At 43.2% G+C, this 15,619-nt stretch overlaps 1 protein-coding gene across 2 annotated transcripts in view; it reads left to right on the top strand.

The window, feature by feature from the left end:
- LOC119212506 (disintegrin and metalloproteinase domain-containing protein 12-like) overlaps positions 1 to 15,619 on the top strand; it is a 61,812-nt gene that overhangs the window by 30,551 nt on the left and 15,642 nt on the right. For both annotated transcript variants that reach the window (XM_037462961.2, XM_037462959.2), the window contains exons 5-11: positions 1,329 to 1,405; positions 2,290 to 2,476; positions 6,434 to 6,499; positions 8,424 to 8,495; positions 9,121 to 9,290; positions 9,957 to 10,041; positions 11,771 to 11,919. In XM_037462961.2, coding sequence (XP_037318858.2) covers positions 1,329 to 1,405; positions 2,290 to 2,476; positions 6,434 to 6,499; positions 8,424 to 8,495; positions 9,121 to 9,290; positions 9,957 to 10,041; positions 11,771 to 11,919 — 806 coding nt within the window. The remainder of the gene's footprint in view (positions 1 to 1,328; positions 1,406 to 2,289; positions 2,477 to 6,433; positions 6,500 to 8,423; positions 8,496 to 9,120; positions 9,291 to 9,956; positions 10,042 to 11,770; positions 11,920 to 15,619) is intronic.

Raw genomic sequence — 15,619 nt, 5'->3', positions numbered from 1 at the left:
TCTATCGGGAATATGAATCATTAGCATGGATATTAAGAGTTAACTTAGAATAAGAAATGCATAAACAATGTAATCTTCACACCCGGCGTTGCCTCCCACAATAATCTTGTTATTAGTTGTTAATCTTTCGTATGCCAGATATGAAGACGTAAGCACTTTCCTCTCACATTTTTTTTCTGCTGAAACCTTAGAAACAAAAAGTCTATTCATATCTCCTATGGCGATGCATCACAGTCATGATCTCATCAAAGAAACATGAGGTGGTAGCATTAACTCAGAGCACTAAATCCAGCCCCGCTCTTCTTCGCTACACTAAAACTTCATATTTCACGTAATGTGCCGTTCTTTCTTTATACCTTTTTACCTCCGCATAATGGATAATTCCTCTTTCAGTACACCTCAAGGAGGAGATATGGAGAGTGGCCAGACAGAGAAGGCTTCTTGGAAGTCTCCTGAATAAGTTGTTGTGTTTCAGGCAATGAGTACTTAAATGCTACAGTGTTTTTTGCCAAATGTATTGTGGATTAACTTTGGTTCTTTGCAGGTTGTCCATTGATTTTTGAGGCCATTTGGGAGCTGCAGACACATGTGCTCGTATTAGAGCTGCATAAATGGGAATAAGTGCCTAATTACACATTGAGCAGACATGGAGCCACATTAGCACACCTTTTACCTCTTGTTAGGTCTGCTGCTAAATGATCCTCTTATGTTTACCACATAGTCAGAACTAGATCCAGAGTGGAGAGAATGCTTACTTGGTAGGTAAGCCTGAAATACTTTATCAATCAATGCTGTTCAAGCCCCTTAAACACCAGAAACTCTCTGGGAGTCAGTGAACGTACAAAATCAGCAGCCTCTCGAGGTTGAAGGAAGCCGGACATTTAAATTTACTGCCTGCACTCTATATTTAGAGTCAAAGAGGGGTGGAAAACTCACATTTCCTTTTTTCTCCAGAACAGGCAGTGTGGTTGGTTAGACCTCACCTGAGCTAGACCATCTAACTATAGCAGAAGGGCTGTTTTCACTCTAAACCAGACGCTTCCTCCCCGCCCTCTTGCTGCCAGGCCCCGGTTCAATAAACATTGGCTTTCATTCGCTTTCGTTGCGGATCCCTGTAGCTCGACAGGTGGTCCAACGAGGCCGGTACCCTTTTGAATGCGGCGGCACGCACATCGTCGAACTGTGGCGGCGATGATGGTGTCTGCAAAAGACAAACCTCCAAGCCCCCCCACCCAGAGTTACCTCACTCATATTTCAGAGGGATCAGCCGGGACACCTGTTGCTGAATTGTCTTTAACTTTGAATACTTTTCGTCTGCGCTCACACAGGCAAACTGCTACTACCACGGCGAGGTGGAGGGTCATGTCGACTCGGACGTCAGCCTCAGTACATGTGCTGGTATCAAGTAAGTGCTTCAGACCCACAGCTGGTACCACAACCCCTCTGATCAATTATTTTGGTGAGCACAATATAATCAGAACCATCAAAATGGTCATCAAAGCTGTGGAAGTCAGATCCAAATTGGAGTAAGCATCAAGCAGTAAGAATCTCCAATCTTCTGATTTGAAGCCAAATGTAAGTCTCCAGTGTGCAACGGTTTGAGGAACGGCCCATCAATTGACCTCACTAAGGAATTTTGCTACATTGGTACGTTAAGTTGACACCCCCGAATATACTGTTGAGAAGCCGTAAGCTTGACTTATTGTTAGGCTTCACCCAGGTATGGAATGTGAGTGTTTGCAGATGTCTAACAGGAGTGATGATTGCACTGACATCATTGGACACAATCAGCAGTGTTTTCACAAACAAGCCGTTGCCCTTGGTACTTAGTATTTTTAGATTTAATTTTGTCTGCAACCTGTCTGCACTTTAACAAGTGGTGCATAGAACTCTCTTTGACAGACAGCTACACGTTGGCCGGCACGCCGAGACAATTTGTTCTCCGTTCGAGTTGGCAGTGTGCTCAGGCTTTTGGGGAGGGGGTTAGTGTGAGTTCATGTGGTTGTGAATATTGCGCAAGGTTTGTGAGAATCTGACAGTTCATCCAAAAGTTAGGAGAAAGAAGATGCTGATCTTTATTGGACTTATAACAATGATGCATTGTCTTTTGTGGTTATGTTAGGATGTCACACATAAGTCAGGATGGTTTCTGTTACAGCTAGGGTCAGATCCATATTGTGTATTAGCTGCATATCTAATATGTTTTTCTGTGCAATTCCAGTATTTGGATTCAGACAAAATAAATCGAATATTGTGTGATGGTCTCTCTACCTTGTCCTCTCTGTGCAGGGGTTTCATAACTCTCGAAGGCAAATCCTACGTCCTGGAACCATCTGCTGATCACTCCGATGAGACTCACTGGATCTACACAGCTGAACACCTCAATTTCGCCTCTGGCACCTGTGGCCATGATTTCAACATATCCTACCCCACTGAAGCTGCAGCCAGCAGTCCTTTCAGGGCTTTCAGCACAAGGGTAAGTGTCAGGAAACTGTCAGCATTTGAACTGTCTGTACTCACAGTGGGATGTGAAAGAAAGTATATATCTTCAAGTATTGTTTTGCAATGTACGCTTTAGTTGCTAAGATGAGTCGAGATGAAAAGGGGTGGCAGAGATGGAATGACATGCAGCAATGGATCACACACTTTCTTTTATAAACATATCAACACGGTTTACTTCTCAAAAGAAATGTTCTTCAAGCACTTTCAGGTATTACAATATATATATATATATATATATATATATATATATATATATATATATATATATATATATATATATATATATATATGAAAAGCCTTTACTTTAAGAAGCTCAGCCACTTCAGCAGCTCTTCAACTGGTGGACAGATGTATAAATGTAGTCTAAAAGCATTCTGATTATCTCAACCATTATATAACCTGATTATATTCATTAAACATTTGTCATAGCTTACTGCTGTCATGGTGATTGTGTTAGCTCAAAGCACAACTGTGCCGATGTACAGTTGTGTTGTGTAGTAAGGATGACCACTAAATTAGCCTATTGATATTATGACATTACGTTAAAAAAGTTTTATTTTAATCATTCATTGTTATTTGTATATATATATACAGTATACATATATAGGAAGGACATTTTTCTTTCTCTTCAATCACAATTTTATGTGCTTGCTTTTAAAAACAAGCAGACCTCTTGATTCTGCTTTTCTTTGTGTTAACCTCTGAAAGGTTTGAGTTGCTCTTTCAGTCACGCTGTGCTCTGAAAAAGACGTGATGCGGAGAATCTCCCATTGACCAGCTGCAGTGAAAAATGTCTTTTTGTAGCTGTATTTGGATTCCCACTGAGCAGAAAATATTTCTCACCTTCAGCCTCTTTTAAAAGCTTGTTTAAATGTATTGGTAAGTGGCCCGTTTTATTTCAGGAGCTAGCGCTTGTTGAATTATTCACTTATTTCTATTAGTGATGTGGCGAGTGTGCCGAGTCGGGCTTGATCAACGCCTTTTGGAAAGTGCCTGGACTGATAAGTGTCCCCATTTGCTCAAAAAGACTCCAGGGTTGTACGTCATGCCTTCCGCAGGACCTGTCCATCAAGAACGAAACAGATTGCCTTTTAGAAACCCCACCCTTCCTTTCTACCCCACGGAGCTGAGGGATAAATCATAAGGGCCACGGTCACAGGGAGTCTCTATCTTCAGAGGGAATGAGGCTCTAAAGATGACGAGGGCCGATAAGTGGAGAACACAGGCCGCAGCGATCGCTATCTGACTTGTGAAGGATGGGCAGGAGTGGACGAACACGGCTGATTCATCAGGTCAATACAGAGAGACACACAGAGAGTTGGTGTAAAAGATTAAACAGATGTCCACGGACCCAGGGAAGCTGAACACATTTTCCAAAACGACAATGCAGCATAAATGTGAGGGACTTTCCGTTTCCTTAAAACAGATTTTGAATGTTGTAGTTGTTTGATCATTTCATTAAGGATATTTTGATATTGAGTGTGTTCTGGTGACACAGAGCAAACATGTCTGCTAATTTTTTAGTTATTCATGCCGTCATAGGGGATTTTCTGATGTTTTACTGTGATTTTCATATCCGTCCCTGTTGACGATTATAGCTTTGGCTCCAATGGAAGGTTTTGTCTTCAGTGTTAAGAGGGCTCCAAAGATTCAGCACTAGAGACTTAATCCTGAAGCAGCAGATGAAAAGGGGGCGGGGGGTCACTAAGATAACAATAGAAAGAATAAAATAGTTATCAGTTTCAAAAGTATGTTATCACTCTTATTCGTGAGACGTACACATTAATCCCGCAGGTGATAAAAAGCATGAAAACAGTTCTGTAATGTAGCGAGGGATATTTTCCAAAAAACGAGCACAAGGTCCAGTTAGTAGCATCGAGAACTAAACTTAACGTCTGGTTTCCTTCACTTGGTGGCATGCGAGCAAGCTCACCTCAGCACAGGGGCCCCCGAGGGGTCCTGCTGCTGCGGCTGCTTCGATAAGCGGCGTTCTGCCCCGCTCCAGGGGCCCAAAGATAAAGCTGTGAGTTGGCAGAGTGCCTCTGGATGACGACGGTCCGATGGCGCAGAGAAGGGCAGAGAGAAATATGACCGCTGGCGGGAAGGAGGGGCACGGCCGATGCACGCGTTCCTGCGAAATATTGTCCGAGGTGTCAAACGGGACCACGTGACCAGAGTGGCTCGACTTTAGCATTGCATTAAAGTCCGCTTCAATGTATACATATGGGTTGACAGGCCTCAGATCAGTCAGATGAAGTTAATATAATCACAAAGCTCCATTATGAGGTTGTCCATCTTCATCCACACCTGAGCCAGCTCCATTTGTTTAATCAAGCGATGGTGCTTGAAACTTCCAGTAAGTTGGTCTTAAATTCTCTTCACCAATTACTAAAAGAACGCTTTCGGCTTAATTCGATGTAAAACAGGAGCTAAGGGGAGAAGAGGGAGAATATTTGTGTTATTGTTGGGAATTTTTTATGATATTTTAATAGTTTCTTCCTCTTCTTATCTCATACACAATGACTGAATTGGATGCAGAAAGCAATTCACCAGTGGCAGTTGGAATTTAATAGCGACAAAGAAAGAATGTGTTGTCCTTCCCTCCAACTTCAGGACGAGGAACGCTATTCTTTGCTGAGTTGATTGAACATGGTTCTCGTGTGTGTCTGCCTCCTTTCCTGTGGCCTCCCAGAAACTTGATAATCACCGTAGGCTGCATTGAGAGCACACTTGCCCATCATGGCTTATCTATGGAGGAGGCAGATAAGAGCAGAGAGGATTCAGGCTGCCAGGCCAGCACGGATAAAGAGGCTCAGGTTGAAAGTGGGCCATAGTGGGAAGGCAGAACACTTAGCCAGCAGGATAGTATAGTATCTGTGTGTGTGCGTGTGAGTGTGTGTGTGTGTGTGTGTGTGTGTGTGTGTGTGTGTGTGTGTGTGTGTGTGTGTGTGTGTGTGTGTGTGTGTGTGCGTGTGCGCAGGTGGGACAGACAATAGCTCATGTGGTGTAGTGAGTGGCTGCCCACACATACAGAGGGAGTTGTTTTACATCTACATCCCTCTTTTTTTAAACTATTTTATCTATACCTTGTTTCAATTGTTTCCAACTGTTTAACAATGTTATTATTTCATTTTTAGCCATGTTATAAGCCTAGCTATACGGCAATGGCTGTCCATCTGTCAGGTAGTTAAAACATTCATTTATTCTTCCGGTATTTCGTTACGTTGGCTCACTGGCTATAATGAACACTGTACTTGTGGTTTGACTTCCCAAGTCTGGAACAGTCTTTGACCACACTGCGATATTTGAACTCCTCATTAACACTCATAATAGAGTGTGCTTCTTTTTGGACGGAGGCTCACTTGCCCGTACTTGCGTCCACACTTTGTGTGCTGGTAGATTCGCTGTGTGGTTGTCACATAAATCCACTTTGGGCATATCCCAGGCTCTTTGAATATTGGAAATAAAGCAGAGAGTAGTGGTCCTCACTGCGCTCTGCCAACAGTGCAGGCAGCATTGTTCCTAAACTGTGATTTATTAGTTAATATCCTGGCCCCTGTAGGAGTGTTAGCGCAGATACGTGTGACCTTAGGAGCTCTTAGCGGGTCAGACATGAAGTGTAGCCAATGGCTTTTTTTCTGATACTGCTTCTGCCGCCTTTTGTGTAGAATGTAGTTCAGGTAAAAGCAACGCAGAGTGGCAAGCTACTAAATGTAGGCTGCAAAGCTGCGGTTAAGTGTTCCCTCCTAATGTCCTTGTTCTTCTCGCTCTCAACTCTCTCCTCCTCCTCCTCCTCCTCCTCCTGGTTTCTCTTCATCTGTTGGTTTATTACATTTTCATTACCACCCTCTATTGCCTCACACATTTGCTGTCTCTTATTTGTCACCACCTTCTCCCTGTCCAACCCCCCCTTTTCACCCGCCCCTCGCAGCATAAACGCCACGTCCAGACTACAACGAAGTATGTGGAGCTGATCATTGTGGCTGACAACAGAGAGGTAAGCTGAGGTCAAAGGTCATGTGCATATCCCCTCGAGACATAGATAAGACGGCTCCGCCTCGGACTGTTATATGCTCTCTGAAGTATCTCAAAACTCTGACTTCCCCTTTTTGTTTTTTAAATTAAAAGGTAATTGAATTTCTAGCACTGAATATTTATGCATTGAAATTGTGTATCTGAATGTTTTTCAACATTAAAATACTGCAAAAAATTCAACCTGAAAAAAATCACTATTAAAATATTCAGCCGCAAAACAAATCATGGTTACAATATTCACCCCAAAAAATTCAGCCGTGAGACACCAACATCCGGGACACTAAGGTAGAGCAATCGATTCTAGATTCAAGATCAGGAGCGTGCGTCAAGCTAAAGGAGCGTGCGTCCAATACACCTTCGGCTTCGGATTGTAGCCATGTCCAATAATAACGGGGCTTAAACTCTTCTTTATGCCATTAGTGTGGCAACGTATGAAGAAATACATAAAAGAACATATAATGTTCACCCTAAACCAAAACGTTTGCTTGCCACTGACAATATACAAGTTTATTACAAGTATACAAATCAGCTAAATATCCTATCACCTCGGTTGACTGAGTGTGTAATGCAGCCGCTCAGTGGCAAAATGTTATTTTGCACGACACGGTTCGAATCCAGGTTGTGGCAAACTTTTAATAAATGTTCTTTTATGCTTTTATTTATGTAGTGCTCACTTATACAATCGTAATCGCTGCAATGAATATGGGATGCATTTTTGAACATTTTCAACAATATGTTTGCAAATGTGTGACGACTCAAGTGACGGAGGCAGACAACATCTGCCTGTCGGGGGAAAACAAACACGCACGTTCAAAAACCAGGAGGTTCGAAAACCAGTAGGCACGTAACACCGTCACTGAAAAATGGGTTCTCGTTTCAGACTTTATGAGCAAGGATCCCTTTGAGTTAAATTCTAAAGCCTCGCATTAAGACGTACATCCCTTTATTTAAGACGCTGCGCTACTTGCAGGTCGCTGTGTTGTGCCAGATCCCCCCCCCCCCCCCACTACAATAGAGTGGCTCATGTGCCTCTTCAAGCGCGTTCCTGGTTTCAAAACTCCGCCAATCACTCCTAACAGCTTGTCGAAGGACCTCCGCATCATTAAATGAATTCAAAACTAGAAGAAGAGGCGTATTCTGAGCGGCTGTACGCTCTCGTTTAACTTCCGCTTACTTCATGTCCAATACAGTCTGTTAATGTACAAATGTCAGCTGTCTATTACGGAATCTTACAGACACAAACCACACTGATGGCATAAAGAAGAGTTAAAGCCCCGTTATTATTGGACATTGTTGTTGGCTACAATCCGAAGCCGAAAGTGTATTGGACGCACGCTCCTGATCTTGAATCTAGAATCGATTGCTCTACCTTAGTGTCCCGGATGTTGGTGTCTCACGTCTGAATTTTTTGGGTTGAATATTGTAACCATGATTTTTTTTGCGGCTGAATATTGTAACCATGATTTTTTTTGCGGCTGAATGTTTTAACAGTGATTTTTGTTAGGTTGAATTTTTTGCAGTATTTTAATGTGGAAAAACATTCAGATACATTAATTCAATGCATAAATATTCAGTGCTAGAAATTCAATCACCTTTTTATTTCAACCCCCTGATGACACAGATTTACTTCCATAGACATGAGTCATATAAAGCCACGGGAAGTGGATAAACGCTGGATATACGACAAGGTGGTTGGTTATCTCTTTAGCCGAAGCTGCGCTCAGGAGCTCTTTGATGACAGCAGCGGCTGCAGTGGAATTACCACGACACACCCAGTGAAAAACATTTCTAGAGCAGACGCAGTGTTTTTTTGTCCCAAATAATGCCCTTGATGAAAATAAATTCCAGAGGGTTGTTCAACTCTTTTTTTTCCTTGCGTTGTTTAGTTTCAGAAGCAAGGCAAGGACATGGAGAAGGTCAAGCAGCGACTGGCTGAGATCGCCAATTACGTGGACAAGGTAACAATCAAATCAACAGAGGGGATGGGGTGTGGGGGCGTTTGACTTTTCAGAGGTCGCATCAAGCCTGTGGAGAATTAACCGACTCGCGAACGAAAGCTGATTGGATTATGAATGGAAGATCAATTCCATAACTCGACTGAGTAATGTTGGGAGGAGACGGTGTGGGAGAACAGAAGCTGCCAAAACATTATTTATTCATACGGAAAGGCATGTGTTGATTCAAGTTTAAGGATATTTCGAGAGCCCCTTATCATTATTTAGCCAGTATTTGAGTATTATTTCTGTTTCAAAGGACCAGTGTCAAGGATTCTGGGGGATTTATTGGCAGACATGGAATATAATATTTATGATTATGTTTTGATTTGTGCATAATCACTTGAATCTACATATTTCTTGTATTTTTATTGATGGACAAAGTGGGCCCTTCAGGTTTTAACCAACCTGAAGGTCAACAAAGGGGCAAATGAGCGGAGGTTTATATATGTATTCAGTTGGCTGCAGCCTCACCCCCTGATGCGTCTAGATCGTACACACTGCTTTATAGGCAGTGTATAAAGAACAGAAAATGTTACAGAGACAGATACTGAACTGAACACGCGTCTCACTCCTCCTTCTCTTTCAGTTCTACCGGGCTCTGAATATCCGCGTTGCCCTGGTGGGACTGGAGGTGTGGAGCGATGTGGACAAGTGTCCCGTCACGCAGGACCCCTTCACCACCCTGCACGAGTTCCTGGACTGGAGGAAGGTCAAGTTGCTGCCCACGAAGCCTCACGACAACGCCCAACTAATCAGGTACATCTGCTTTTGCAGCATACTTTAGTTTCTACCCCAAAACTCCCCCCCAACACAGAGCAAATTGCACCGCCTCATTTGCCAAAAAGCACATTACAGTGTAAGTAGCTAAAGTATACACAGAGTATTAAATACGGTGTAGGAGGTTAGTAGGCCTACAACCAGTAGTGGATCATACATCAACAGTATGTGTTCAATGAGAGAGTCCTCATTTAATATAGTATGTATAGTATAGGATGATCAAACCAAGTGGATTTGAATTTCTCAGGATTTTTTGGCAGCATGCTCAATAATTTTTTTTATTTTATGGAATTCATGATTTTATAGGAAATTTAAGACGTTTTGTCTTGGTGGTGTTTCCTGTAGTACAGTTGTCCCGGGGACCTTTTCGGTTGTTTATGATGTGGAAGTCTAACTCGTTCGGATTTCAACTGTGGGTATAAGTCTGTCCACAGCTGTGTATCTCACACATTCTCCCTGCCTTCTTCCATCTATTTAGCAAGGGCAGAGAAATTGGGACTGGTTTAAAGAAATACAGCCATGTGCTTTCCTCTATACCGATGTGATAATGTCTGGAGCCGGACCTTTCCTCGGTGCTGACGCAGCGCAGTTTGGTCCTGCTATGCAATACTAATGATGTGATGACCTCGGTTTTGCTCTCTTCAGTGGGGTCTATTTCCAGGGCACCACCATTGGTATGGCCCCCATCATGAGCATGTGCACAGCCGAGCAGTCGGGAGGAATCGTCATGGTATGTTGTCTGAATCAGAATACATATTTAAGACAAGGCTTATTTTATCGCACCCTCCCCCCCTCCCTCCTGTCTGACATAATACTCTCACTAATATTTCTCCCCTCAGCTTCTTGTGCAAGAGTTGAGCTAAAGATTCCAGAATTGATATTGAGTTGTATTAACTTCAGGGCACACATATCTTATTGAGTTGTTGTTTTTTTCCAGGGAGGCTGGTGTGCATAGTACCCTTCACTTAGTGCTGATAAATCAGAGTGTGTATCGACTACGCGAGTGGAAGCCATTGCTTCCTAAAGAGGTTGCAGCGAATGAGAGGATTTAAGGATACAGCATAATCCTGCCTGAATGACAACGTAGGGACATGCCGTATGTTATCACCCCGTACGGAGCTGCAACCACATACTATGCGCTCCAGTCATGTCCCATTAGGGCAAGTCATGCTATTATTGCATACTCAATGTTGGCTGTTGGTCTTGTTTCCTGGCTGGCTGGTGGTCCGGTTTACAGCTTTAGTCCCCAGATGGTTCTCCACTCTCGTCATCCCAGATGGTAAAGTCGCGACTTGGCCATTATGACAGAGCGCTACATGTGTACCTGCATCATGTCAGAGACATGAATGATTAACCTTCAACCGCAGACTCTTCCGCTGGACAAATCACGAGCCTGTTCTGTCGGTTGTCTCCCTTCATTTGCCCAGTACCTTGGAGCTCATTAGCGAACCTCTCCTATGGGTCTCATTGTTATGTTTCCAGGCAGTAAAATCTTTACCATCCATTCTCAAACCATCTGGTATATCTACCAGACCCAAATGCTACTAATATTCGTTATAATGGTTCGGCGATTCAGAACACAGACAGCGGTACGCAGTGAGCATTTCAGGCCTCCTCAATCAGCGGAGGGGCCTTTTGGTTCCAGGAAAACATAACACCTGGGTTTTTTCTTTCCGCGCAGCCACGAGTGCGGGACGGTTGATGACCGTTACTCTCAAAAGCCCCCAGCAGAGCACTTCGTCAGTCTGAGACCGGACTCGCACAGCATCACACCGCTGAATAATGCACGGTGACTGAAGACTCCAGAGGCACAGTGCTCTGACGCACGGCTCTGCACCCACGGAGCCGATAGCCGCCGCTACATTATTTATCCTGCCTCGCTGTGTTTATGTTTCACACACCTCGCAGGAAACACTGGCACCTCAGCCGCTCTGTCACTGTAGCTTCATCTCGACTGTGTGTTTCTAATGTCGGTTATCTCTGCTGGCTGACTGTGAGTTTTTCATCAGTCCTTTTTTTCTCTGAGGAGGGTCTAGGTCTCTGTATGTGTTGATGAGGTGATGAGGTGGCACATCTGGCTGTTTCAGAGTTTGCAAAGTTTCAAATCGCATTTGAGTGCCACAACGTCTACCAGAGGAAACGCTCTGATAAGCATAGATCCAACACCATTGTTTGTTTAATCTGGGCAATATGCAATTATAGTCACTTGTTTTTGGGTAATGTTGTTTCCAGTGGGTCCTGCTGGGAACAACAATTTGGCCAGCATGAAATGTTTTATTATTTGTTATTTTCCTCAGAGTATTTAATCAGAAATGTATTCTTTAGCTACAAACGGAACACATTTTTTTGTGAAATGTGCATCTTCAGACTTGATTAATCAGATGCATACAAGAAGGGTCGTTGTCAAATCTGTTGTCAAATTCCCTTCCTGTATCATTGATGTATGTTTTTCTTCATAGGACCATTCAGACAACCCCATAGGCGCTGCGGTCACTCTGGCCCACGAGCTCGGACACAACTTTGGAATGAACCACGACACCCCAGAGAGGGGGTGTGGCTGCAGAGTGACCGCGGATCGGGGAGGCTGCATCATGACTCCCTCTACAGGGTAAGTTGCTGCTTCTATCCTGACAATTAAAAGTAAATAGATCTTCAAGATAGTTAATTCTGCACAATGTAATTATTGGGGAGGGGCCGGGGGGGGCTTCATCAGCCTTGGGACCTACACTGCGCTGCAGTGCGCTTTTGTTTCGGATGTTCATGACTGCTACCCCGGAACCATCTGAAATGCATCAACAAGATCTCAAGCCTTCATTAAGTTTCCATTAATTCAGTCACTTTTGAGAGTCGTTCTGAAAAGCCCAGATTGTGATCATATTTAAAATATCATTCGCTGCCCATTTATGATTAATTGTCAACAGTAAACAGTAAACAAATAATGCTGTTCAGCCGCTGGGCCGTCGGATTTACGCCAGATTCAACAGCTGTGCTGATGCCTCCGAAACGATGTGACTCTTTGTCAATGCAAAGACAACGGTTCACTGGCAGGGTATGAACACAAAAGCACAGTTTTATTTATCCTGACACATGTTAAGATGGAGATGAATTTGTTGTATAGTTGTTTGTGTAATATTGAATATTCTGTGGCAGGCCGAGCAGATGGATAGGGCTGTTTTTGGCGGAAACCATTGGGTATCAGTTCCAGCTTACGGTATAGTGGTTTGTGGGAAGTATATTTATATTTAACCTTGATTGAGGGTGTTTCTGGTCAAGGACTTTATCCTAAAATTGGCAATAAGATAAACATAAAAAGAGCAAGAAGTGCTTTTTCTTCTGGCTGCCTCCCTTTTCCTTATGCATAGCCAGTTAGAGTTTTTATATTCTTTGACATACATGCAACTTTAATGTTGAAAAATCTCTCTGCAAGTTCTAATAAATAGTTAAGTACCTCTGAAAACCATCTATTATACATTAAGAAGGGGAAACTCACCTTTCCCTTAAAATATCTCGATCTGAAGTCCTACGTAGAAGTGACAACTTCCTCGAAATGTAAAATAATTTTTAACATCATGCAACACTAGTAAGATATATACAACACGTGAATATTGCATTTTGTTCAGCTCTTCTCTCATTCCATCTGACAAAAGAACTGGAATCTTGGTTTTCAAAATAATCCCCTCTAACCCTCCTTATTGCTCCATATTGCTTCTCTGCTGTTTAATCCGGGATTAAGAAAGCAATATATTTGAATAAGAATGTTTAGGATCTCCATATTGCCTCATCTCGCTTCCCTTAGTCAATTCTAGGTCAGCAGCATACGCTCTGCCTGAGGCAGCCCAAGCCCCTCCCAGTCCCATGCTTCAAAATGCCGTGTGGCCACACACATGGAATCTTCTGCCATCATCTGAATGTTGTCCATCCAACTATTTGTTTTCCTCATTGACTGTTGTGTTGGTTCCAGTTGACTTTTTTCAAAGCACAGCATGCTTATGGTCTCTTCACAATGTCATTGCTTGGATCGGTTGGTACAAAAGCCCCACTGATTGTCACACATACGTCCACATCATAGTTTATTTTTCATCTTCACTGGGTGTTCACATCATAGTCTATTCATCTCCACTGCATGTTCACTAACTCTCCTGTCATTTCAGATCCTCCCACCTCGTCACCTGATTTCCTGCACCTGGTTCTCCTCACCCTCACCTGTGGTGCCTTCCCTCGTCAGTCACTCACTATTTAAGCCAGTCACATTCTGTTGCTCACTGCCAGATTGTCTTGTGTGTTCTACCAAGTTTTCCAGCGTTTCCCGAAGCCATCCTGTTTTTCTCGATTCCGACCTCGTCTGTTCCTCGACCCCGATTTACCTGCCTGCCCCGTTTTGGATTTGTCTGCCTGTCTGTGTGCCCTCCTGATTCTGACCCTGCCTGTCCTCGTCTACGGATTACCTGCCTGCCCCTCTGGACTTGTTTGCCTCCTGACGGATCTCCCGGTTTTGACCCTGCCTGAACCTTGATTAAAACCCTCCTGTCTTGTCCATCGTGTACGAGTCGTGCATTTGGGTTCTCCCGTACTCCGGTATCAGTAACCGTGACAGTACAATCTGGCAGTGAGCAACAGAATGTGACTGGCTTAAATAGTGAGTGACTGACGAGGGAAGGCACCACAGGTGAGGGTGAGGAGAACCAGGTGCAGGAAATCAGGTGACGAGGTGGGAGGATCTGAAATGACAGGAGAGTTAGTGAACATGCAGTGGAGATGAATAGACTATGATGTGAACACCCAGTGAAGATGAAAAATAAACTATGATGTGGACGTATGTGTGACACTGATAACCGGCCCCTGCATTTCATAACTGAAAATACTGGCAGAACGGAACTACTTCAAGTACAAATAGTTTTGTTTTGCTATTTTTTTTAACGATCTTTCATTTCAATAATAATAGAGTGCGGGAATGTCTTCATTGTCATTGATATTTAAAGACACATACCCATTAAGCTCTGCTGGCCTTGCTGCTGGAAATAATGGGATCCAGTTCATCATGATTATACTGGGGATTTAGGGGTAGGCAGGGAGGGAGGGCTAAAACTACATGTGCCAGCTGCACATCTGCACTGAGCACTGCTTGTTTTCCTGCAAGTTTTGGTCACGGGCAGTTGTCGCACCTAACTGCCTGTCTCTTCCACTATCCCTCCATTAGCTCTAAATGAGAACATGCTGGTGTCTTCGTCCTCTGAGACGAAAACACACAAGAACACAAGTGTCCCAACTGAGCTGCTGCTGGTTACTCGATGCACAGACATATGTATTTGGCATCTTAGAGATTAAACAGAAACTCCACAGGGTTCTGTGCTTCTCTTCCTCTTCTCTTGGTTCGCTACTAACATTACCAGGATACAAGATCTTAGATGTTAAGGGACGCAAATTGCATTCCGACTGAAAGTCTTTCCTCATATTGCACATACATTTTGCAGCATTGACGCACCATGGTTTAGTTTATTACAGTGTGATCAAAATGTGTTCCTATGCAAATAAATGTATTGTCAAACCTAGATGTCCATGAACAGAAAGACTACACGATACACAGTTAAGTCTTGATTCATTCACACATGGGTCAGGCCGTTAGTGACATGATGACTGCCGGGAGCGAGATTGATATATTACCTTCATCATAAAATAATCAGAAATCACAGAATGTAAGTCAAAGTCCACAGGGATGCCGAGGAAATGTGACCCGTGCCATGGTGAAAAACAGGAACCTGCCTGTATTCCTTGTTTAATTGGCTCCATAGGGAAATCAATGTGAAAATGCTCTTCGGTACAGACAACCTAGGCCAGACTGGCAGGCACCGAAGGCCACAACAGATCATATCACCTGATGTCATCACCCAGAGTTTAGCCTCATGAAATTAATATGAAATGTGTACATACTGTTATTGTGAATTACTTAAGCGAGCGTGAAATATTTATCATAGTTACAGTTTTATGGCTGAAAGGCTGTGGAGGGTGTGATCCGAAACCACAAGGACCGATCCTAGGCAGGGAGGAGAGAGACCTGCTCAGATAAATTTGTGTTAAAGCATTCTAATTGCTTTGGTGCAGCAAAATGATATATATTTAGGGGGATCTCTTGGCATGGAAAATAATATGAATCTTTTTTTTTTTCCTTCTAAAGTACCTCAGATTGAACAAACATTTATCTTGATTGAAGTTTTTACGTCGCTATTGTACTTCTCCAACACGCTTAGCACACGCTAAGTTGCATTCTGCAGCCTCACTGCTAGATGCAAATGCTACACACTGCTCTTTTA

This window comes from Pungitius pungitius, chromosome 21, assembly GCF_949316345.1.
Source record: "Pungitius pungitius chromosome 21, fPunPun2.1, whole genome shotgun sequence".
Lineage (NCBI taxonomy): Eukaryota > Metazoa > Chordata > Actinopteri > Perciformes > Gasterosteidae > Pungitius > Pungitius pungitius.
Note: the sequence above shows the minus strand (reverse complement) of the source record. Positions and strands in the feature narration are given on the sequence as shown.